This window comes from Vicugna pacos, chromosome 17 (genome assembly GCF_048564905.1).
Source record: "Vicugna pacos chromosome 17, VicPac4, whole genome shotgun sequence".
Taxonomy (NCBI): domain Eukaryota; kingdom Metazoa; phylum Chordata; class Mammalia; order Artiodactyla; family Camelidae; genus Vicugna; species Vicugna pacos.
The window spans coordinates 42,952,921-42,980,173 of NC_133003.1; the positions used below are offsets into that span (position 1 = coordinate 42,952,921).

The 27,253-nt window shown below is 34.4% G+C and overlaps 1 protein-coding gene across 1 annotated transcript in view; it reads left to right on the forward strand.

Annotated features, from left to right (window-relative positions):
- The first annotated feature begins 368 nt into the window (after positions 1 to 368).
- CNTN6 (contactin 6) overlaps positions 369 to 27,253 on the forward strand; it is a 146,751-nt gene continuing 119,866 nt past the window's right edge. Inside the window, 3 exon segments of the mRNA XM_072940774.1 lie at positions 369 to 399; positions 2,714 to 2,840; positions 8,230 to 8,405. Coding sequence (XP_072796875.1) covers positions 369 to 399; positions 2,714 to 2,840; positions 8,230 to 8,405 — 334 coding nt within the window.

Consider the following 27,253-nt stretch of genomic DNA (forward strand, 5'->3'; position numbering starts at 1 on the left):
AAAAAAATCTAAGAATTTACCATAAGAGACCAAACAATTAGGTGACAAAAGGTAGGTTTTCTACTAGTATGAATTCAAGCTCCTAGATATTTGATAACAACAAATATAAATGAATAAATAAGATATCAACTGATAATGATTCACCAAAATCAAGATTTTGTGTCTTTCAAAATGAACCAAAGTTTGTTAAAAAATTCCTGGTTCTATTAACCTACCAAATGGGAATGGAAACGTTATGTCTCACAAAAGGTGTCACGGGAATTTAATTTGTTTCTTGATGTATGTAAAAGTCCTTGGAAAACTATAAATTAGTAGCCTAAATATAAAATATTATTAAGTCAAATTATATCCCTAATTTAGGGTATATGATGACTGAAGAGAGTTTTTCTCTGAGTGAAGGTAGAGGAAGGTATTACATAACATTTGTTGCCTGCCTGTTCTGTGAATGGCATTGTGCTCGGTGCATAATATGCGTTATTTCAGCCGAATTTTCTTTTTGGGGTGAGAAGATTTTTAAATCATAAAGATCTATGAAAAAAAATCAGAAAAGAATATTCCACCATCAAAAATTAGATTACAATCTCAACATATTTCCTATCTATTTCCTTCTTTAAAGAAATCAATCTTTTCTTTAACATAAATGCATATTTATTTTAAACATTTAAATTATGAAAAATTAAAAAATGAAAAACTTTATCCTTAATAAAACTGATCCAAAAATAGAAATTATTAAAATTTGGTGAAATTGCAGCCATTTTTCTATACATATAAATACAGAAAGTAGATTATTGTGTAGCTAGAGAAATGCACAGAAAGAGAAAATATTTTCATAAAAAGGGGATCATACCATAGATACTACTTTTAACATCAGGATTCATTTTTGTTTAGTTTAATAAATGTAAAAGTACAATAAAGTAAAAATGGAGAGATTCTGAACATCTAATAAATGATCTGCATCAACAAAGATAGGATTTGTTTCTAAAAGTTTCCTCCAAATGTAAAAAACACATTGAATAATGCTGAGGTCAATATGCTTATGCTTTTAAAAATTATAAATATAAATATATATATGCACACATATATACACACGTTATCTTTTGAATTTTTGCAATGAAAGAAGATATTAGCACTCACACATTTCAAACTATATTTACTCAGCCCTCATTTTTCTATTTATATTGCTACTTTTATATTATCCAAGTTTATGGCATTCATATTCTGTTCTATAACTAAAACCAACATTTAAATAGTAGTTTTATATTTAAATGTATTCACTGTGCATTCTGTTCCTCCTTCATTCTTGAGATCTATATATCAGTTCATTTTTAATTGGATGGACTGAACTGTTAAGTCATTCCTTTAAGAGTAGTAATTTGTATTCCCTGAGGGTTTTCTGTTTGCTCATTTGTGTACTTTTTGATGTTGAAGAATTTGAATGTCATTAGATTTGAAAGATACACCAGTCAGTGATAATAGTTATCTCACTCTTTTATTCAGAATACTGTAGACTTTCCCTCACTGTTTCCTAGTATAGAATGCTAGTGCTAATGTTACAAAATCTGAGATTAATCTGACTTTTTCTTTCACTCTTTCAAATAATTTTGTTTCAATCTAGTCTTCTTGCAAAGTCTTCCTTTTAAGTTTGAACTTGAGTCACTTAACTACACATGCTTTGATGTTAAGTGTTCTCTCTCAAATGTCTCTGGAAAATAGTGCATTCTTTCAATTCACAGGAAATTTTCTTGATGTATCTTTCAATACATTTGACTATCAATCTCAGTGACAACAATGATCTTTATGTTGTATCATCTTTGTCTATCTTTCTTATTCATTACCTATGCTTTTTCAATTGCATTCATTACAATTATCTCTAACCTTCTCCTTATGTCAGTAATTTGACTTAGTAGGTGTCTGTTTTGTTTCTTGTCTAATTTAGTTAATGTATTCATTTTTTAATGATGCTGTTTTGGTTGTAATTTTTTCTCTTTAAGTCACCCTAATTTACTTGATTCTATACTCTTTTTTTTTTTCATCTTGCCATTGAGTTTTTTTTTTTTAATTCATGTTCTTACTCTACAGTGTGAAACAATTTTGAGAAATTTCCTAGAGTTCCCTGAATTATATTTTCTTCTAGATTGGGTATTTTGTCTATTCTTGGCATGCAGTGTTTTTCACTTTTATTGTTGTAATACATTTTCATACTTACTATTTCATTTCTTTTCATTTGCTCATACTTGAGAAATTATGTACAGACAATTAATTTTTTCTTTATAGAGAGGGATGTTTTTTAACTTTCTTCTCATCATATCAGGGACCTGTTTGTTTTCTTCCTCTTAGCTCCATTTTGGAGGCTAAAAGCCCACGTATCACGAGTAGCCACACCCTGCAGCCCTGAGGGAATAGTGTGGTTGAGGGTAATACAGGCCTTATTAGAATATCTGGATGCTTTTCTCTGTGTAAAGTTGTATTTGCTTGTTTGTTTGTTTGTTTTTTAATGGTTTGTAGCAAGATTATTGGTGGAAGAGTAATAGGTATACTTCATTGTATAAATGGTTTCTTAAAAATTATATCATTCTTGAAACATTCCCCATATATTTGCGATTGTTTCAAATAAAACATTTTAAAAAGTATGTACTGACTTTATATCTAATTCGGACATTCATTCAAACACGGTCAAGTTTTTTCATGTGGTATAATTATTTTCTTTTTCCAGGTGATGGTCATTTGAGCCGTCCTATTTTTACCCAGGAACCACAAGATGTTATTTTTCCTTTGGATTTGTCAAAATCTGAAATCATCCTGAACTGTGCTGCTAATGGTTACCCTTCACCCCATTACAGGTAAAGTTCTACTTCTGAGCACCACACTGTTTTTTGTTTTTGTTTTTTGTCTTTGTAGTAAAATATACACACGATAAAGTGACATCACTTGACGTGTACAGCTCAAAGAATTTTTACACAGATAAACAGCTGTTGTGCCCACCACTCAAACGAAGATACAGATATTTCCCGTACTCCAAAGTGTCCCCTTATGCCACTTTCCAAGCATTAACTATCCTACTCTAATCCCCAGGCAACCACTACTATGACTCATAGATTAGTTTGCTTAGATTGGTGCCATACAGTGTCATATTGTGAGAATTAAAAGAGAAAAAGAAAGAAGGAAGATGGAGAAATAAAGGGAAAGTACAGGAAAGGATTTGTTTCCCCAATTTGAAAGACTGTAAAGCACAAGTTTATTTTGTACCTCCTTCCCCAGTTTGGGGCTCCTGCCTCAGTTGCCCCAGATACAAGGACTGTGAAAATGTTCCCCTAAAAGGAATTAATCAAGATGGAAATGTTATTTTATCAGATCAATTTCTGTGATCCCACTGGCATGTCCCATCACCCAAAAAGCACTGATTTTAGAAATATATTCAAGATAGCTGTGTATTATCTAAGGCCAAAAAATATATTTTTTTATTCTGGGCAAGTAGAAAAAAATATATTTGTTCCTCACATATTACCTTTGGAATAGTAAGGAGGAAGGGTCTGTATTGTTTCTGTTCTTACAATATTACAGTAAAGGCAGAATCTGATCTACATTGTGGGTGGAATTCATGAATTAAAAATATGTATGTGTGCATATATTTTGCTGGTTTAAATCATAAAGATTTTGTTGGTAAGAACTGCATATCTGGTGTGAATACAGGAAAGGCAGAATAAATATTAAAATGACAATTGTGGCTTTGGGATTTAAAAGCACTTGTTGAAAGTCTTAATTTTTAGTAGTGAAATTAAATCATCACACACAAAATGTAACTATTTCAGTCCATTTAGGCAAAATAAGCTGGCTTTGCCTGATTCTTATGTTGCATTAAAAATACCATATTTATAATTACTTCAACCTTAAGATTGTCTAGATGAATTAGCTAAATGACTTAAATGCACCAAGTTAAAGATAACACTCCCTTATCTTGTGTTTTGTCAAAATAACTTCAGCTTTTTTTTTTTTTACAACAAAATAGTTGAAAAACTATGTCTTATTACACTTTCTAAAGCTCCCCTATCTTTAGGATACCCAAACCAATGAAGCCTATCTGGTAGACAAAGATCATTCAGTTTGCAAATTGGTTCAACCAATTCATGGTCAGTGTTTTGTTTTCCTTCAAAAATGAGCTGTCTTTTTCAACTTAACATTTGTTTAAATATATAAAAATCTGATTAACACATTTTTCAGAATCACCTAATACTTAAATTGCAATTTTATTTTTGAGAGCTTATTTGATTGATACTAATGGCTAGTAGAATTTGTTAGAGAAGGAAAAAAAAGTATGAATCCCTATAAATTTAGACATATTTGCTAAGTATAAGATAAATCATCAATCTATCATATACTTTTATAAAAATATTTATTGGCTTATAAGAGGCAGAAAGATATAAAACAGTGGTTCTTGTAACAATTTGCTTATTTCATCTATGAAAAAATACACTGAATGAACAGAGTGCAAATTCCAATGTTGTGAAATGACCTCTGATTCTAAGATACTTGTAAATGAGGAGGCTTAAGACTGATAATTTAGCTTCTCATTTCCAATCCTCATAACCTGGTTTAGGGTTTATCTCTAATATCATGGTATAAAATACTCACAGGCAAGAGGCTTTGAAAAGATAGTGAGAAAAAAGCTAAGTTTTTAATGCTTAAATGTCAAACTCGGACCCAATTTTCTTGATACTAAAGCAAAGGGCAGAGAGGTATTTCAGACAATGCACATTAGCAACAAAATGTGAAATTTAGTTTTAACGGGACCCTTCCTAACCTAAATTTATTCTTTAAAAAAACCTCATACCTGTATTTACCTTAGATTGTAGGTGTGTATGTGTGTGTGAAATAGAGGGACAATATGATTTAAAGTCTAACATTATTTGAGGTTATTTGGATACAGCACAAAGTCATTCTAAGAGCCCTTGACTTAGAGCCAAGAGTTATTTCTAGTCATAGCTCTGTCATCCCATGTGTAGACCTTGGAATAATCATTTCTTTCTCCTGGCCTTGGATTCCTTATCCATAAAGTGAGGGTGTGGTTGATTTTAAGATGTGTTTTATTTCTTTCAGTAAATTCCCTTCAGCAAATGAAATCTCATGGGAGAAAATAAGCAATATTTAAAGCAGGACTTTGGAAATAGTTTAAAAGTCACTTGTCTAAAGTCACTTCCAGTAGAGTCAGCACCTTCACAAACAAGATTTCAGTAAAAGCAAGAAGATACAGATGTTAGACAAGTTGGGACAAAAGTTTTCCCACGGGAAGAATCGCTCTTTCTTCTTTTAAAGACCAGACAACACATAAGAATTAAAAGCTTCCTACCCAGGAAGCTTTGTAAAGGGAGGGAGAATTGGTTACCCAAAAAATAGCACTTGGGTAGAATTACTTACATCTAAAAAGTTTAAGATAATAAGATAGTGATGCACTTACATCCAGCTCAGAATATAAATTTTACTTGGAAAAATAAAGCAGCACACACATCAATTATTTTTACATATGATACACTTTCTATCAGAAAAAGGTCTCTGAATGTCATAGAGGATTTCCGACACATGTCCTCTTGACCCAGTCAGAGGTGGTTCATTTCTGTAATTCAATCTATGCTACTCTAGCCAGAAAGACATTCTTGCATCTGGTAAAGCTCTAGGCCTCTGAGTCAAAATTGTAGCAGTTGTCACTCTGCCCTTCTATTATTTTCAGTAATTTCCTTAGTTGATCTTAACAACCTCATGTGATAAAGCAGGATATTTTTATTGTACAAATTTTATAACTGATGGATATGACTTTTGGAGAAACCATGACTTGTCCAAGGATACATGGCAAGGGAATGTCAAAGGTAGGCCTAGGACTCTTTCCACAGGGTCAGTGGAGTCAAATTCAGTGCATATTACAATTACCCAGAGAAACTGTTAAAAATTTAGATTTTCGAGTTCTTCAAAGGTTTAGGGATGGGCTCAGAAATAAGACTCCATGTAATTCTAAAGCAAAGCTCAGTTTTTGAGAAATACTCACACACACTCCCCCACAAAGGTGCATTATCACATAAGAACAAATACTCTTGACATGGGGCTTATCTACTTAATAGTGAAGGATGTTCCCCAGCGAAAGGTCAAGATTTTAGTTCAAATTCATTATATTTCAAGGAATTAATATCACATTAATCTGCATTAAAATAGATTAAATATGATGCTTAAAATAATCATCTATAGCATATTTCCTAGTTTGCATCACAGGAAAATTCTCCTGGGCATGCAGTCCTATCAGTAACATGTGTATGACAATCACTTGAATTCATTAATACTATTTCTCCATTGATTTAAACATATTAATTAGGACAAAGCCCACACCACAAGTTGAACCCCTGATCTATATGCACAGTTTAATAATCATAGTACCATAGTGATTAGAATGATTATAGGGATACTGTGAAAAATTCATTTGCTGCAGCTAAGCCAACAACTTTGAATTTGTGTTGAAAAACAATTACCGAGCTTAATTAGGAGCATGTAATGATGACAGCAGTTATTTCAGTGATTGATTCCAAAATTAAAGAGAGCTGGCAAACTAAGTGTGGTATATCCTTTGCATTGAAAATGAAAGGGAACACAAAGGTTCAAAGATCATGCCTTGTAAACAAACTATGAAAGACAGTATTACAGTGCTGGCAGGGACAATACAGGAGGCTTGAGATAGGCCTAAAGACATAATAGTTTCATACATTTTCTTTTCTAATATCGAGAACAAGAAATTGTACAAGTTTCTCTAGAAAAAAAATTGGCAGATAGTTCAGGCAGTTGAAATATACTAATTTAGATTCTTGTCTTTATTAAAAAAAAGAAGTTGAGGTACACAGGAATTGCCTACATAATTTAAAAGAGACAGAGCTGCTTCAAGATCTCTGGATGATTTGGTATCTAGTCAATCACTTCTCATCTTTAATAGGATAGACAATTCTAAGTCCATATATCTTTTCTACTATGACAGACACTTGCCAGACTCTATCCATGGGATGTTTCGGAATCCTTCTTAAAAAAGTCAACCACATTTGGAATAATGCTGTAAAATGCCATTCCTTTCTTAAATTTAGCCACCCTTACCAATATTTTTAATATGATCTTAGTATGAAGGGCAGAATTGGAACAAAGCTGGCACAGACCCTAAAAAACATAATTTAGAAATTGGCCATATTCCACAGGAAAAGCCCATTCACTATTTTTCCTAAATGAATGATTATTTTAATTCAGTATTCTAAAATGTGTATTTTTTAAATGGCTTATGTGTCTATACACAGCTTGTGCCCTAGGAATATATCGCCTTACATATGCAATATTCTTATTTCAAAATGTCTGAATATTTTGATGGAAGTTAGGTCTGCAAGGTTGGGGAAGTGGGTCTAGTTAAAGATAATTACTGGGTATTCATTCATCTTAAAATGACCAAATACAATTTCTACAACATTTTATGGTTCTTTGAAAATAAATATGACTGTAAGGCTCTTCTGACATTTAATTTATGAACTAAAAGGTTGTTGACTAATAGGTAAGCCAAGAAACTTTTTGCAGTCTAAAATAAAAACCTCTCAAACTGCATTTGTTTTGTTAAAGTTAATTTTAGTTTGGCATTTCTAAGTACTGTTGAAATATTTTCAGTGTGATTAATTTTCCAAGTAAGAGACTAACCGAGACAGTCGTGTTCTAAAGTAGTCAGGTTATTTTTCTTTTGTTATCAGCCTCAGATTGGCACTGTAATATCTTTGCTGGCTTTCTTTGTGCTATTTCTAATATATTCTTCTTGGATTTCTATGTCTAAATCATTTTTGACATTCAATTTTGTAGTATCAGTTGTGGGTGTTCAGCTATGGTATATATTATTTGAAAAGTTGCTAAAGGAATAGGACCAGCCAGGGTTATTGACTGAGTGTCTACTTTGTCTACTTCTTATTTCTCATGTCAAGAGTTCTGTTGCCTCTTTGTACACATTTGGGTTAATGTTTGTAACTTGTAAAGAGTAGAAGATCTTTCAAATAACCTAGTTATTGATGCCACTGGGCTCACGAAGACAACTATCTTCAGTGAAACTGGGAGGAAAGGTATCCACACGTAACCAATTTTTTTACCAGTGTTAGAAATTACAAGTGCATGTTGTCTAAGACTGTAGTGGTCAACTCTGTGTATTATAAGTATAATTTGATTTTTTTTCCCTTGAAGGTGGAAGCAAAATGGCACAGACATTGATTTTACCACGAGTTATCACTACAGGTTGGACGGAGGCAGTCTGGCAATCAGTAGCCCTCACACAGAGCAAGATATTGGCACATACCAGTGTCTGGCCACCAACCCTCTGGGAACAATTCTGAGTCGGAAAGCAAAGCTCCAATTTGCATGTGAGTTTGTGGGAGAAATTTATAATCCTTTTGTTTCTGAAAATATATTCTTACTATATTCAGAGTAGAAAAATTTCAGCTTTGCCAATCATATGCTTTTTGAGAGAAAATAAGAATTTATAGAGGCGAAAGTTTTTAATGTGAATTTTGTGAATCCAGAAGTCTGTGGATAGTTGAATTCTGTTTCAAAAAAAGAAGGAAATATCAATGTTATTGTATTTTGTGAATTATACTTAGAAATGTCTCTGAAAGTTCTAGATATAAACATTAAGATAATCATACATACTTTTACTTTTTTGCCCCTTTTCTTTTGCATTGGGTATTACTGTGCAGAGCACAGGAAGAAAAAGCTGAGAGCAGAGATGTCTTTTGGGGAGGAAGGTATTCTCCCAGGAAAAGTGATCATGCATCTGCAGTCTGATGTAGGTGGAAATGAAGTGGTTGCCAAAGGCAGACTTTATATTAACTGGAACAATGTCCAGCTGTGTCACATAAATGTCATCCAAATAATTACCTTGGTGACATTTGGGGACATTAGCAGATGAACAATAGCCATACTGCTTCTTATGTCCTTTATATAGTGTTTCCAGGGACTAAAATGTTTCATATTGGATCCAGGGAAAGCCTTGTTTGAAAGTAATTACATCTGTTGATGTGGATGAAGTAGAAGCATTAAATGTCTCCCTTTGTACCTCCTCCTCCCCCTGTCCCTCACCCATGCCCACTTCAGAGGACATATTTGGGGCTAAAGAGTGAGCTGCTACTCTTTTGGGCCCACTTGAAAAGGTCTCTGCTTTGTTACTTTGACAAACTAATTATTTTGAAATTTAAAAGACAAAATACATGTCCAAAGCCCACCTTTTAGAACTACTTTTGTCATCAGTAGATACATAAATTAATAATTGGGTCTGTTTCTCATTGCAAATCTTGTGTTCCAAAGATGGCCTGTGAAACACACAGTTCCCCTAAGTTGACCATTGTAGGGGTGGCCTTGTTACTGAATGTGTGTATAGTACGTATTCAGAAATATATACATACAAACACATGTGTATGTATGTTGTCATAAATATACATACATTTCAGGTATATATATACACATGTATGCACACACATACACACATGTATACATACACCCCAGCATTGTATCTGAATGTATTTATATCTGCAAAAATCGAAGGATAATGCAAACGTTTATAGAGCTAAATGGAATATGAGCAAAGGCTGATGGCTCTTTGAAACTCAGCTGGAGATAATCACAGTATTTAATTTTGGCATTTCAGCTAAGACCATCACTTGGAAAAATAACAGGGAGTAAAATACTGATGAGAAACTTATGTGACAGAAGTGAACAATTGTTACAGACTTTGAATGATTCTGCCAAAATAATTATTTCTCCTACTTAGATAGGGCATGATCCTAAAAGAGACACATGATTTGGATCAGATTCCACAAAGATAAATCAGACTTTCTGGTAAAGGAAAACCTATGCAATGCATTTATTTGCTATATGCCCTTAAGCTTCTCTAGAGCTATGGATTCTATCAATTCTTGAAAATAATTGAATACTACAATGAAAATGAATGCACTGCGCTTTATATGGTCATACTTTTCCTCCTCTTGTTTGTTTCCCCCTTTTATTTAACAACAAAAAATACTTTTCAGTTCCCTACATTATTATTTCTCACTTCTTTTTTTGATTTAAAAATATGTGTAACTACAAGTTCGAGTTAAAACTTATTTTCTCTTTGCTAAAAAAAGAGGAAGGCTTAAATTAAGAAAAAATTGTATGCTTTCATTTGGATGAATGAGAAAAATCAATTATTCTGTCCTTGCTAACTTTTCTGTCTCTTCATAAAATTTTCCTTTTTGGGGGTTGAAGGTGTATGACTGTTGAGTCCCTAAAAGCATTTCTATTACTCTTCATGCAGAAAGTAGAATAGCCTACATCCATTAACTGATCTTTCTCCTGTAGACTTAAAGGATCTTAGTTTCCAAGTCTGAAACTTGAAAAAAAAAAAGAATCACATCATTCTGCCTCTTCTGTTCAGCACCTATAGTGGTATCATGTCTGAAATGTTTCCTGTTGGGTCCATGAGAGATTCACTTGAATGTAATTATCTCTGTTGACTTGAATCAACTCTGAACATAACTAGCACACTTAACCACCTATTAAGGGTCTCCATTTCCTGTCTCTCATAAGTACTTCTGTCATCTTAAGTTAGTTGTTCATTACAAGTAGTAAATAATTTCTTTTAAAAAGCTGAAAATACCAGGTCTAGCTTTGCCACCACTATTACACAACTCTGAGTGGTTTACTTTTTGGACAAATGACCACAGGGTCTTAAAGATGATATTGATGACTTATAGTCCAGATACTTCCATTGACAAATTTTTTCTTCCAATTTCATTTAAGGAATACAGGATATTAATTTTGTAAAATAGATTTTCTGAAATTTCATCTAAAGAAATTACATTTGTATCCACATGCAAGTCTTTGCATTATCTCAGAAATGAAGTTACTCTTCCAAAAGAGAGGGAGGGAGAGAGGCAGAGAGATAGAAAGACAGAGAGGCAGAAAGAAAAAGAAAGAACATAATAGAAGGGAAATACCTATTCAAGAATATGATTTTTCCTATGAAAACACTCTGAACATCACTAATCATATGAAAATGTAAATCAAAACCCACAAAAACCTGCTTCACACTCATTAGTATGGCTATTATTAAAAACAAATAAAAAGCAGATAATAACAAGTGTTGCCAAGGATGTGGAAAAATTGGAACTCCTGTGTACTGCTGGTGGGAATGTAAAATGGTATAGCTACTGTGGAAGGCACAGGGCCAGCTCCTTAAAAAATTTAATGTGGAATTACCACATGATACAACAATGCCACCCCTAGGTACATGCCCCAACGGATTAAAGGCAGGGAGTCAAACATCAGATGTTTGTAGACCCATGTCAATGGTGGCATTATATATAATAGCTGAAAGCTAGAAAGGACTCAAATGCCTATCAACAGATAAATGGATTAACAAAATGTAGTATATACATACAATAGAATATTATTCACCTTTAAGTAGGAAAAACTTTAAATTCTGATGCATACTACAACATGTATGAACCTTGAAAACATTTTGCTACGTGAAATAAGCTACATACAAAAGGATACTTATTGTAGGATTCCAGTCATATGAGTTAACTGGAATAGGCAAATTCATAGAAGGCAGAATGTGGCTCCTATGGACTAAGTGGAGGGAAAAATGAGGAGTTATTGTTTAATGGGTACAGAGTTTTAGTTCGGGTTGATTAAGAAAATCTGGAGATGGATGATGGTGTTGGCTACACAACAATGGAAATGTACTTAATATTACCACATTGTACACTTAAAAATGGTTTAAATGGTAAATTTTACATTATGCATATTTTACCACAACGTTTTAAAAATTGATATTACTAGAATTCAGTGGAATAAAAGTAATTGTTTCAGTTGGATTTTTTTCCTCCATCATAATTATTTAAAAATAAAGAAGAGCAAGTTGTCCTTATTAAGTATCTCTTCTGTTTCTTTGTACAGAAAATTCAACTTAATTTGAATTCTCACCAACACCTTCATAAGTTTTCAACATTGCCTATTTTGTTAGAAAAGCTTTTGTACCTTTCTTAACATCGTAACAATAGTAGTTAAATGCTAAGATTTTTGATGTGAACAGATCTAAACTCAAATTCTATCTCTCTGACAATCCAGTAGTATGAAATTAGGCCATCTCTAACAACAGTAAGCCTCTGCTCTGACATGTACAGGGAGAATCATAGCACAGTGACAAGGATTAACTGAGATAACAAACGTGAAGCTCCTGGTCCCTCACAGCTATTGGGAAATGGTAACTCTAATCCTTCTTTTCATATATTCATTTCCTCCCACACGTTGGCTAAACATTGACGTATTTCAAACTGCTGCAGTTACTCATAGAAAAATCTAGTTTACATTTTAAAACTTTCTCCAGACCAGTTCCTTGTTTTCCTGTGTTCAGAACTTTTAGGCATTTGATATGTATTACCTTTTTTGAACGACCGAACAATTACAGGTAACAGATGCTATTGCTGTTCTCATTTTACAGATTAGAAGCCCAAGGCTCACTGAGATTGGGACCTTTTTAAAGTACATCGTTAGAGAACCAGTTGTACCTTGAGTATAGAATCTAAAATTGGTACCTTTTGTGTTAAGGTAGTCAGTTCTTTTCAAACACTACCCACACGAATCATGTAAGCCTTCTTTCTTTCTTTTATTTGCTATTGGCATAATAATTGTAGAAATAATAAGCCACATTTGTAGGACAAGAACCTTTACATTAAGCCTTATGGTAGATTCTGTTGGTGCCCATTCCAGATCCCCCTTAATGGGCAGTGGGCCCAGCTGTGAGTGACCGCAGCTGCCCTGTTCTTCAATTCATAACCTAGAGATCCCTATGTGACCAGGCTGAAGCTGGACAGCAGCTGAGACCCGTTCTTGCTTACTCCTTCTCCTGCTCCATCCTGTTTGCAGCCTCCCATTTCCCCCTAGGAGTGCTTCCTCAATAAATCATACATACTTGAATCTCTGCATCAGGCTCTGCGTCTAAAGAATTCAGAGTAAGACACTAAACATTTCATATAAGATATTTGGTCTTCTTATTGACAGACGAATTAGGTCCAGAAGCCCTAATCATACAAATTTCCATAGGTTAAGAACAAGCTATCCATCAAAATAAAATTGTGTCAACAACTCTGCTTCCTCCCAATTGGCAGTCAATTGTACAGCGCTTCTCTGACCTTCAGAACAAATGAACTATAAACAGCCTTTCAGAACCTAACCTGTCCATGGGAGAGGCTCTGTAGGTAAATACCTCTAGATAATTGATGGCTTTTGTTTGTAACTTTTGTCCTTACGTTCAGCAATTCAAAAGCACCCTTGGAGTTTACTTTAGACTCAGGCTGATACAGTCTGCCTCATCTTGAATCATCTCACCAGGAAGCCATCTTGAAATGTGCCCCCCCACCAAAACAAACAAACAAACAAACAAGAAAACAACTCTCTGTCATAAAATCTCCTCCTAAATCAAATCTGTCTTTAATCCAGCTATGCTATCCAGACAAGTCAGTCATCTCTGTGGACTTACTAAAAGTATGTTTTGAATTATTTAACTGAAAAAGTCTCCTTCAGTTCTTCTGTGTAGGATTCTGTCATTCTAAATTCTCAGGGAGATTCTAATTTAAGCTCTTCCTTTCTTCCCCGACTCAATCTCAACCCTAAAGCAAAGTCAGCAGGTGTCCAGTCACCAAAAGCTGCCTGTTATCACTCTGGCATTCTTGAATGATAAAACCAGTTTGACTTTTTACAAGCTACACTTGCAGCTGCTTTGAATTTCTTTTATTTCCCAAGGACTCTGGTGGTAAAAGTTGAATGTAGACTTCTTCCTTTTATATGTATGTTAATGAATTACTCTGTACTTGTGTGAGAGAAAACTGCATCTGTCATTACTGTTTAAAATGTTATCCCTGAGAAAAAAAAAAGATAAGTCGTTTTGAAAGAAACTTATGCTTTCACTGAGCTACATATATTTTCTTGGAAGACTCATAATATACAATTCTACCAATGCATAGATAAACACTGGGATAAAAGTTACTTATGAATAGGGCTTTGGCGATCCTGCACTATTTAATATTTAATCACAGATACCATTTCAAATAAGTTTGTTTTTTTATTGCTGGAGCCTCCTAGCCTAGCTAGACTGAAGCTAGTCTGGATGAATAAATAAATGGCCATTCATTTATTCATCCACCAAGCAACCAAATAAAACACCTTATTTATATGCATCAAGCACTGGGCTAAGGACTAAAGATTAAATGATGGATAAGAAATAGCTACTCCTTGTCTTCACGGAGCAGACAGGTGAAACCTTGAATGCAATTTAAAAGAAAAAGGAAGAAAAAAAGTTGGTGGTATTTGCATGGTACGTATTATCTAGCAGGCATTGTTCTAGGCTCCTTATGTAAATTAACTCCAACTATTACTATTACCCTGTTTTCAGATCGGCAGACTGAAGCCAGAGAAGAAATAATTAACATTACACACCCAATAAGTTCACACATATAATAAGTGACAGAGTCAATATTCAAATGCCCACTATACCTTCTCAAAAAGAGCATCAGGTGATGTGCGAGGTAGACTTAACCTATAAGGGAGACCAGAGGAGGAAGTAGTCAAGTTTGCCTGGATTGGAGAAAGGTCAAGGGAAGCCTTCCATGGTAGTGGGGTTTGAACTGAGCCTTGGAATGTTAGTCTGTGTTCCAGGCACAGAATGTGATTGGAGACAAACATTCAGGTCAACAGGAGAGCAAGTGGAAATGACATGCAAACAAGTCTCCAGATAAGGTACATGGAATGTGAAAGGCCACAGTTTAGAAATAACTGGTTTTCTCGGACACAGCTGAAAAATAACTTGGAGCCAAGTATACCCAAATTTTGGAGGCTCTTTATTTCCAAGCTTAATCTACAATGGAATGATTGGGTGATATTGTGAGATGCCCAAGAAACATGCAGAAATCCATCGTATCATGAAGCTTGTAGGCAGAGGCACCAGAGATGAACTGCCTATGTTTGAAAAATACTCCCCACTCAATGTGCACAGGTGTGAATTCATGTGTAAAATGCAGGTGTCAATAGTACCTACTTCATATAGGTTTATTATAAGGCCCCAATACTTACTATTACATGTAGAGCAGTGGGTGAAGGCACCTGATATATTGGTGTGAGTTGTTTATGGAGAGCGTGGCAGAGGTCTGGTCATGCAACTGTTAATAGGCCACCTTTGGGACTTCAGTGCTTAAGATTAATGGAAAAAATTTCAATGATGTTAAGGATTTTGAATTGTTTACAAAACAGATTGAAAATGCCACATACTTGTCCCTTAAAAATATCAGTCTGATACATTAAGGATATTACTAGTATTATTAAAATCTCAGTACACATCTTTAGGACTGCGCCAAACCTCACTTCTCACACTTATACAATGGGGTTAAAGAATTCTTGCTCCATGTCACAGGGTTGATTTTAGGTGGCTGAATGTTAAACTGCAATAATAAATCACTTGAAAGAGCTATAAATATGTAGGCATTTACATCACCGTATTTTCTTTTCCTGTAAGCTGTTCTAAACCATGTTTTACAGATGGAGAAATTCAGGAAATTCAAACTGGGGCAACTACATTACTTGCCCAAGGTCACCAACCTACAACAGACCTAGAATTTCTTCCATCTCCACCTCAAAATAATTTGTAAATATCTATTTATTTGTAGATAGAGGAAGTAAAAAAGAATACACATGAATCCAAAAACCATAGAGCACAACAGAAAAGGTCTCCAAGTAAACAAAATGATATAAAGGTCTTCAACTCTTTAGAGAAGGATTTCTAAGATATTTGTGTATTTGAAGGTGGTGTGTATTTTCATTTCTGTCTCCTGTCCAGGGTCTGTACAAGCAGTTATAAAAAAAAAAAAAACCCTCACATTTAGAAATAAATTTTAAAAAGCTTAATGGGTACTCATGAGTTCAGAATATCTTTAAATTTTTTTCATATATAAGAAATGTAAAAATAGGTATAAATGATCCTGATGATACAGTGATAAAGTGCATTTATATCTGAAAAATAAATTAAGACTCAGGAGAAGGAGTTTTAAAAATAACACTTAAAAATGCATTTGTAAATTGTTAAGGCTCTGATAATTGTGAAGTGTGTGTTAAGTGGGTAATGCATATCTAATTATAAATGCAAATGATAGATGGCTTTTAATCTTTTTTTATACATCAGAAAAGTAGCTAAATAAAGTGGGTAAAGAAATATTTTTCTTTAATTTCTTAAATAAAAGAAAGTTGATAAATTATTGTTTTTTCATGATCATCTTGGAAATAACACAACACAATGTTGCAATGGATTTAATATTCTGAATTTATCCTAAAGTAATAATTTAACCATTAGTGGATATCTTTTAAAAGGAGAAAAGTTTACCTTTGCTTTTAAAAAATGATTCAAGCCTTATACAAATGGACTCAGAGTAGTTATATGGTCGAATTACAGCAAGCCACTATTACATTTAATTTTTTTTAAATCAACAGGGGAGATCATCCAATGTTTTAGCCTCATTTTTTCCCCATCATCACTGCTGGACATCTATTTATGTATTTTATCAGAAATGATACTTTTTCAAAATGCAGGCCTTCTTTCACCCCCCACCTCTACTCATATTCAGCAGGACCTAGTCTTTTTGGTCCATTTGAATAAAATTGCACATTCAAGCTGCACAAGCTAAGAGCTGGGGTCGGAGAAGAAAATGTAAGAAAGTAAGGTATTCATCCTATCAAAACTGAGGACTTCTGTTTTGCAAAATTGAGAAAAAAATCCCAAAGCTGAAATGCTTATTTATTACTCTTATGCTATCTGACAAATGATTTTGAGATTTATAAATTTGGTCGGGAATTACAGCAAAATTCTTATATTTGTTCTAAAGAATTAGATGAGATATTTTCTGGGATATATTAATGTTACCAAAATAGTAAATTAGAATCAATTGTTTAAAAAGTAAATTCAAATTACAAAGAGGTTTTGGTGGCAACCTCTGGAAATACTCATCATATTTTAAGGTATTAATTTGTACAATCTTTTCCAAGAAGCGAAAAACATACAGAAAATTACAAAACATAAATAGATTAGTGAAGCATTACTAAACCAGGTCCAGAAAACAGAATACTGGCAACACCCTAGAAGCGCCCCCCACCCAAGTATACCCTTTCAGTTATGACTTCCTCCTTCCTCTCCACTATCTTGACTTGTAAATATATAATTAATATTGCTTTTTTGAATATTACATGATTAAAACCATACTATATGTTCCTTTGAGTCTGGCTTTTTGGCCAACAGTATTTGTGATTCATCCACATTGTGGGTAGTTGTAGATCATTCATTCCCATTGCTATATAATATTTTATTGTATGAATATACTACAATTTATGAACAACTTCTGCTCTTAATGGAAATGTGGATGCTTCTAGAGGCAGAGATTAATAGTTGTTATCAATATTTCTGTATCTATCTTTGGTGCATTTATGTATACATTTTTCTGTCGCATATACCATGAAGTAGAATTATAGGACATTTGGGTATGAATTTACAACTTTAAAATATATTACTAACTGTTGCCTATATGTTATTAATTTATCCTCTTACCAGCAATTTTTTTTGACAACACTTGCTATCAGCCTTTTTAAAATTTTAGCATTTTGGGAGGATCCGTAAGGGTATCTCATTTGAGTTTAATTTACATTTCGTGGTAACTAATGAACTTGGGCATCTTTCATATGTGTCTCGGCTACTTATAAATGCCCCCCTCCTTTAAAACACATTTAACATCATTTTCCTATTGAGCTGTCTTTCTTTTCCTTAGTGATTGACTCCAGATAGGAGCACTCTGTTGCTTTTATGTAGGGAAATAGCTTTTCCTACTTTGTGACTTGCCCTTTTACTTTCTTAATCATGTCTCTTGATAAACAGAAATTTTTGAATTTACTATAGTCCAATTTATCAACTGTTTCCTATACATAATAGCACTTTTTGTAAAAAGTTTAACAAATGTCTTCTTGTCCTGATTAAATGAAGATATTCTCCTATATTATCTTCTATAATTTACTGTCTTGTCTTTCCTATTTGCAATGAACCTGGAAGTTATTTCTTTATTTATTGGCATGATGTAAGGTGGGTTCAGTATACATTTTTTTCCTATAGGGATCCAAGTGACCCAACCAATTTATTAAAAATGCAGACCTCGCTTCACTGCTCTGCAGTACCATCTCTGAATGTAATCAAGTATGCATACCTGCTGCATGGGACTGCTTTTAGTCTCCCTCTCTCTCTTCCATTGGTGTATTTGTCTACCCTTGTGCAAATGCCATACTCTATTAATCACGGCAGTCTTACAATAGGTCTTAATAACTGGGAATTATTAAAATAGATGATATGGATTAAAAATGAGGCTCAAATTGTAAGCTAAACTCACGGAGAATAAAATCCCAAATAGAATTAAAAGGAAATAAGAATTCATATCATAAAATCCTGTCCAATTACTAAACCTGAGCTTTCTAGTGGCCAAGACAAAAAAGGGTTCATATTTTTCAGGACATAAAAACATGCCATTTGTTCCTGTAAGCATAATTGCTCTGACTCTAAAACCTGAGGGAAGTGTCTCTTGTGAATCCTCAGGAACAAAGTGGGTGACTGAGTGGATGACACTCCTTCACGAACCTGCTCAAATGCTTACAACACTGGATTTCTTATGCTGGCTTCTTATGTCGTATCTCAAAAATAATAGCTCACATCTACTACGTACTCCTTCAGCCTCCTCCACAACATTAGATAAGAGGCTTCCCAAGCGATGCACCTAGTTTACTATTACATGTAGCCAGTGTTACTAGCTTTTGCAAATCTCTCCAGCATCTGGCTATAGCTATTACACCACCACCAACAGGTCCTCTGCACAGGTAACAGGAACGAGTTGCTAATTTTTTTTCAACCTTCAGGTGAATCCAATACTTGCTTATGCACATGTTTTGTGGCTTTTCTTGATGGAAAGTTCACCAAGCACTTACTCCAAAGGTCCTGCCTACCTATTTCAGAAAACTAGATTAGAATGTTTTCCTTGAATATTCTTCTATGTGCATCCATGAGCCCGTGTCTCTTTCTATATGTCCAAGATGGATGTTTTGGGAAGAAAATTGTTCTGGTTCCTGAACTGGTTTTGTTACATTTATAATACCTCCTTCTCCATTCCTGTAGGAGCAAGGCAGTGATGGGAATTTATAGAAATGAGGCACATAAGTATTTCAAGTTTTATGATACTGAGTATATCCTCTTTAATTGATGCTTTCGATACATGTTCCTGAAAGGAAGTACAAACCTTCTTAACAGGTTTTTCTAGCTACAGAGAATAATTTAGTTTAATCCTTTAAACTACATGTATCATAGAAGTTACTATTATAACCCCAGTTGTATAGATGAGGAAAATTAACTTCAGAAAATGAAAAAATATGCCCAGAGATATTAGAAAATAGTGAAGGTGAGATTCGATGCCAGAGATTCTGATATTTTAACCTACTTCCCTAATTATTCAACTAGTGCTTGTCAAATGTTCATGTGCATAAAAAACTCTTGGGGATCTTATTAAATACAAGATCTGAGTCATGTTTTTAGCAAGCTTCTAGGTGACACATACGTTGTTGGCCTCAATACCAGATTGAGTAGGAAATAAAGTCTCAAAATAAGACTTACGTTAGTGTCTAAAGACAATCCAACAGCAGCATAAAGGAGTCAACGTAAGGTGATACAAGAAGGAAGCTCTGCTATGGTCTACATAAATCCAGGGGGAAAGCAAATGCTAACCTATATTTCCAAACTCTAAGATGGCCATTCAAGATATTTATTTACACATTCAAATAACGCTTATTTCATCGAGCTCCTACTGTGTGCCAAACACAGTAGAAGTAGTGAGCAAAGTAAATTCTACTTTCTGTATTTGTGCATTTGTTCAAATATAACCACAGACTTACTTTAAAAAACAGTATTTCAATTCCACTGGAATAAAGAACAAGAAAAAAATGTGTCTGCACATTAACCCCATATAATAGTACCCTGTCAGAAATTTGTAGTCATGACACCAGAAAATGCAAATGAGGAAGAGTCTAGATCCACAGGCCTGACTTAACAAGTCAATTGCAGAGTGTTTTCCCCTGTTTTTGAGAAAACTTCAGTTAAGAGATCTACTTTCACATACATATTAATGAGTTATACTGCATAAGTCAATTCTATTTTATGAATGGAGATTATATAAGCCTTGTTTAATTCTTCCAGAAACCCCCTCCATAAGCGCTACTAGGATTTATCTTACTAGGATTCTATCCTTCAAGCACAAAGGGTTTATTTTTATTATTTAATCAGCTTCAAGCAAAAGTAATCAATGTAATTTGATTACATGGGACTGTGCCCCCTGCCAGTTGCCTCTTAGCTTTCTGGAAGGCTGCTTTTGTCTTTGTACTGTTCTCAGTATTCATTTGGAAAGTAATTCTAGTGTTTTCATTTAAAAAGGTATGAAATCTGGCTGAGCCAAACATCAAAATTTATGACCTTTCTTTTCGACAAGTCAAGCAGATTGAGTGCCCTGACTATTGTTATTAATACAAATACTAATATTAATAAAAGTTAATATGTATCCAGTAAGCCAAGCATTGGGAAAAGCAGTTCCTGGGCTTGCCTAAATTACCACGGCAAGTGTGTGGCAGAGCCAGGATTCTAAACCTGGCTTGGCTCTACAATCTGACAGCAGAAGTGGAAAGGGTGTCTTGGCAAGACCCCTACAAGCGCACTCTGGAACACACACTTTGCACTTGTAGTTGCCCTGATATCACTGTCTCTGATATATTAGGCCTTCACTATGGTGCACATAAGGCACTGTAATAAGCCCAGAGTCCCAAGGTCACCTCTCACTGCCAAAACCCTCATCTATACAAAACTCTGCCTGTTCCCATTTCTGAATCCATTTCCCAACCCTCCTCAACTACTGAAATTCTTCCCTGGACATCATGAAACCTAAATACAGTCGTCATCCGAATCCTTACACACTTAACCTTTGCTCTAAATTCCTTCCTTACTGTGTTGTTTCAAGTGAAATTTGGCTGTCATCTGAGGATGCCGCTTCTCTTGTATCCTCAGAATTGGTGACTCTTTTCTCACAGGCCCTCTTGTTACTCAGTCTGTCAGTAGGGATAGACTCCTCCTTTCTTCTTAATGCCACTTCCAGATGATCTTCCTCTCTCTCAGGTAAAATGCCTCAGTCACTATGATTATGCCATTAGACTATGCTACTCACGTCACCATTGTGTTCTCACCCCAGATCACTCCATCATTCCGTGAAGATTTTATCTCCCAGTCTGTTGTTAATCTCACAAGAACACTCCTCTCATATTCTTGACAATTTCATCTTTCACTATTTTAGCATTCAGTATTCAATAACTTGATTCCTCGGTTCCTTGATTTCTTATCTCCCATCAACCTTGTTTATAATCCTACCCGAGCAAAATGCCACCCTGCCAAGCTGACTCCAAAACCTTGTCACTATCTAAAATGCCAAGGTGGGAACTTATTGTTGCTTAACATTAAGATAAAGGAGGGAAGTAATCATGAAATTCAAAGATGTTACTGTTTTGGGCTTCTCTTTCACCGCAAAGTCTTCAAAGTCCTGGCTTTTTGCTTTTATTTCACAATCTAGTCCCACTTTTTTAGACATCACTCAGCTTGCCTTTCTCTTTAAACAGCTGTCATCACCCACTTACTATATTGAAATTCACTCTTTCTGAGTCTGACTGTGTGCTGCCCTTCAAGGACAAGCATAGAGGCGTGTGTCACTTCTTTCTGTGTTCCTTTTTCCTCTTTAGTAGTTGTCAGTAATAGAATGGCCTGACTAGTTTATTTCACTGAAATGATTACATTTCAGAATTCCCGAAGTTTGCTAGTCATGATCTTTCTTTTAAAATTCAAGTCTCCTGACTAAGATGTATTTTACTTCTGGGGAATAAGATTTTTGGAGATGCCAAACTAAAGGTGAAACTCTGCATGCAAAGAGGGCTCCTCCTTGTCAAAATGACTTGAGGAGACTGAAAGATAGTGGTAAGATGCCTCTCTGAGAACCTCCAGGTTGGGCCATTCTAAATCCTATCAGTGTCTGACTCAGCCCAGGGCATAAGTAATCTTCTCAGGGCATTTTCTTAACAAAGATCGCCTGCTGGAAGAAAGTATCGCATGGATAAATGTGAGAAATCAGGATGCTTAATTTCTGCATTTTCTCCCTCTAGACTGCCAAGATTTTACTTAGAGACAGGTAAAGAAATGAATTCTATGTGGATGTTCTAATCTAATCCATCTATTTCAAACATTCTGTTCCACTTTGTCAGCTGGCAAAACCCCTCAGTGTCAGTTCTCACACCATCTCTCCTAACCCAGCCCAGCACTGTGATGCCATACCCTTTACTCTTGTATTTTTGAAAGCAAGGAATTGAATGTTTACATTTGTATTATTTATTCTCTTAACTCAATAGTCTTTTTTTGTATAAAATTGAGATCTTAATAAATACTGAAGTAGGTTTCCACTGTTTCTTGATATAAGTAGTATTACTGGTATTTATATTCTCCCTATAATTATTACATGTTGATAAATAATGGTATAATAGCTGCAGACTATAAATAAAGATCTTCAAAGGTATTCTCAAAAAATGACTTAAGCAGTCATGCATTTCCATGACACCATTTTCATCTGATTTGACCTATCAAAAATATTGAGCTTCCACCTGGTCTAAGGAACAATTTTTATTTCAATCAAACTCTCTCCCCAAAATGAACATAAAACTTTTATAATTTTTGAAGAATTCATGCTTATTGAAGACAACTTAAAGAAATTAAATTGTGAAAAAAATTGCAAGACACAACATCTTTCAAAAAAATCCACCTGTGTACATTCACCAGATGCATACATGTAAGTTTACAGAAATAGGATCATTCTAAGTAATCTATTTTTTCCTGTAAACATTTTACACTACAAAAAATTTCAAGCATATAGTAATGCCCAGAAAAATATTATAAGCATATTTGTATTTAAGTGTGTATTAACATTTTACCACTTCCGCTTCACATTTTTTTTAAAGAAATAAAGTATTCCAGACACTGCCACTTTTCACTTCATTTCTTCTCCCGCTTCCTTCCCAGCGGTAATACTCCTTCCCTAAAATTGGTGGTAACATTTTTGAGGATGGTTTTGTGTTTTTATTGTCTTTGTTTTAAATTTTGATATAAATAGTATCAGAGTGCAATTCTTTTTGCAACTTTTTCCCCCAATCTATGTTAAGTTTTTAAAATGTAGCCCTATTTCTACATGTTGACTTACTTCTTTCCTTTTCACCATTGTGTAGCATTCCATCCCATGAATAAAATGAAGTTTATTCTATTTCATACAGAAACAGAAATATTTAATTTTGTTTTTTCAGGAATATATTAGAGAGATATTTCCATATATTTATGCATTCATTCCATTTGCTTTTATTGAGCTACTGTCATGTGTCAGACATTCTATGATATGTTGAAGGTCGAGTGATTGATAAAACAGCCATGTCCTCAGTCATCATGAGTGTATGTAGGTAGCAGGGAAGGGATCATCTAAATATATATAGCTTAAAAGCCATAAAATAGTTGAAGAAACTCTGCGAGACTAAAATGTAGAGGGTTATAGGACTCAAGATGTATGAAATCTCTAATGGATGAAAATTAGAGTTTATCCAATGTCAGTTATCTATTGTGTTTTTTGTTTTATTTTGTCTTTTTTTTTTTTTGTATCTAATGCCATAACAATGCTGTGAAACAAACAAGGAGAAAACCCCTGTGGTATACAGTAACAAATCTTTATTTTTGGTCACAAATTTTTGGGTTACTTGGTGGTTTTTCTGATCTCATCTGTGATCACTTATATATTGGTGGTCAAATAAGCAGCTTTGCTGATTTTGCTGGGCTCTTTCAGTCCAGCCTGGGGCAACAAGATTGACTCAGTTCTTCTGCACAATCTCTTACTAAGCTCCAGCAGGCTATTCTAAGCTTCTATCATGGTGGATGCGTGGGGTTCCAAGAGAAAGAACAAAAGATTACAAAGCTATTTTGAAGCAGAGGCTCAGAATTGGCAGACTGTCACTTCTGCTGCATTTTGGTTGCAAGGCCTGACCAGATTAAGCAGTGGTGAAACAGACCACACTTGTGATAAAAGGTGTTCCAAAGTCACACTGCTAAACCAGAGGATATAGATGTAGTAAAAGGTTGGGAATTGGGGCTAATTTGCAATCAGTCTTCTATAAATAATGTGAGGGATGGAGCTGAAGAACTTTCCATATAGGAGAAACAACATATTTAAAGGCTAAAGAGTCTGAAAGGAACTAAGACATTCAAAACCTAGATAAAAGGACACTTTGGAGTTTATTGAAGAAAATTCAGAATGATATGAGAGAAAGTTGAAGTGGCTGGCAGCGACCAGGTCATGCTGGCCTCATTGCCCCTATTTTGGATTTTGAATTGTGTTTGAAGAACAATAGGACCTCATATAATTTTAAGAAACAAATTGCATGATCTCATGTTTAATTGACTGCATTACCTAATTTAATCTATTACATAACTTAATAGATTATATAATTTAATTTCAAATGAAATTTATTTGGTTGATAAGTGTGATAACATATTAAAGACTGTAATTGTGTAAGTGGTGAAACAGTTTGGGAGACTATGCAGCCATTCAGATGTTAGGTGAGGAAAACATGGATGATAGGATAGCAATGGAGAATGAGAAAAGTGGAGATATTGTTGAGAAATTTGGGATGCTAATAACAGTTGCTGGTGGAAGGGGCACAGATTTTGAGGTAGAGGATATCAAACATGGTCAAATGGATGGTTGTGTTTTTATGAGGAAAATTTGAAAAACTACTTCGAGGAGGGAATTAAGAGTTCCATTTCATAGATGTCACAATAGTTAGATATGAAGGTCTGTTTGCAGAGGGAAGATCTGGGTTAACTCTATGAATTTGATAATGGTCTGCATATAAATATTGCTTGAAGCTATAAGAATACTTGAAGTCACCAAGAGAGAAATTTTCAAAAGAAGAGGGCTCGCATACAAATCCAAAATAATTCCAATTATTAGGCATCAAGGAATATAGATAGATATACTCACACTTTTAAATGGCTACATAGTAGCTGATTATATGAACTTTACCATATTATTTTAAATAATTGGCTGTTAATGGATTTAGTTAGACCTCATTAGACACTGATATATAATGACTATCTATTATATACGCTGTTACTCATTCAACCAATTATATCCTTAGAGTAGATACTAGAAAGTTGAATTGCTCAGGAAAAAACGTTATACATTTTAAATGTGAATACATCTTGATTAACAATCCCTTGAAAAACAGTCATACCAAATTACATTTGCAGCATCACTGAGTATGCTGTTTCCTCAGTCCCTCCCAATATTACATATTCCTTAATTTTTCACTTAGCATCTGATAAGTGATAAATTTTTGTTGTTTTAATTTGGATTTCACAGCTTATTAATAAAATTTAACTTTCATATGCTTATTGGAAATTCAAAATTCTTCTGCAAATTTTCTAAACATGGTCTTTGCCTAGTTTTATGTTGAGGGGTTCAGATTTGTCTTATTAATTTTCAGAAATTATTTATTCTAAGTATATTAATATTTTCCGATTATAAGTTATTTAAAATATTTTAAATTTTATTTTAACTTTGCTTATGGTATTTTTATCTTATCGAAATTTGAGCATGTAAAATTGATTTTTTTAAATAATTCAATTTATCTCATTTCCTTTAAACTTGTTTTGTGAAACATGGAAAAACATTTTCTCAAGCCCAGGATTAGAAAACTATTCTCCTTTAGTAATCTCGTGATTTCATTTATTACATCTAGATCTGTGATTCATCTAGAATTTATTTTTGTAAGGAGCTTGAGGTAAACACCTAGTTTTGCTTTCCCACCTCCATTCTGTGATGTGTTCTTATTTTCGTTTATTAAGTAGTCCAGTGTTGACAGAGCCCATTCTCCACTTAAAATCCAAGTAGCTATTTCCTATGGAGGCAGTACAATGTAGTGGTTAAGAGTAAAGTCTCCAATTATCCTAAATAATTCTCCCCTGTCCCTTTCCTGCCCCTCCTGGTAGAATGTAACACGTGACTGGTGACAAGGTAGACTGTTCTACAAAGCCCAAAGCTGTACCACAAGATGATATTTCTCCTCTGGAGAAAGCCTGTTTATCAAACTGAAGACAAATTTTAAAATGGCAGCACTGCCTAGATCTTAGCAGTTTCTGATGCTTTATTCTTCTTATGAACAAGTCAGATACAACAGTTTCAAAGGCAGCCATTAAGACCAAATGCAGCATCTAAACTGGAGAAAGAGAGTGAAGAGTTGCCTTTGACTCCGTTCCATCAATTTTATTTTAACGTGATTTATTTGGCTATATGTCTGTCCCCCTCTCCATTTCCCACATCAGCTTTATCATAAATCAGTCCCCTGCAAGTTGTATAGGAAAAGCAGTACGTGTGCTTGAGATATTGGTAACAACAAAGCATGTTCTGGACCTAGAGCTGTTAGATTCTGATTGATAAAATTTAATATTTTGAAAGGAGGGGGAAAAAAAGACGATTATTCCAACTCCTTTATTTGTAGTGCAGGTGAAGTTCTTTTTATCTCCTCTGCTTTCATTGTAGCAGTATGACTGAGATTCCAATAAATTACTGACTGCAATGTCCAGGTGTCCGGATGATTTTTTGGTGCTGCTGCTACTTTGTAGTGGGCGAGAGAAAAGACAGTTGAGGTTCTGGAAAAAAGTGTCAAAGCTTAGCAATAAAATAAGGATTTCACTGAACAGAAAGTAATGAAATCGCCCAATTTATTTCCCTTTCACTGTTGTAATGCAGGTAAATCTTACTCCATACGCATCACAAAGCTTGACTGTGCAGCGGCCTGGCTCAGGTGCTGCACGGTTTATGTGTGAGGGATTGGAAGAGCACTCAGAAATACCTTTAATAAAAAAGCGTGCGTTGAAGAAGCTTAGTTTTTCAAATAAAAGAAGATACATTTGTGCCAAGGGATCATAGCTGTTAAAAGTCAACTTTCTCAACTTTTCCCCCAGTACCACTGTCCTAATATCACTGGATGC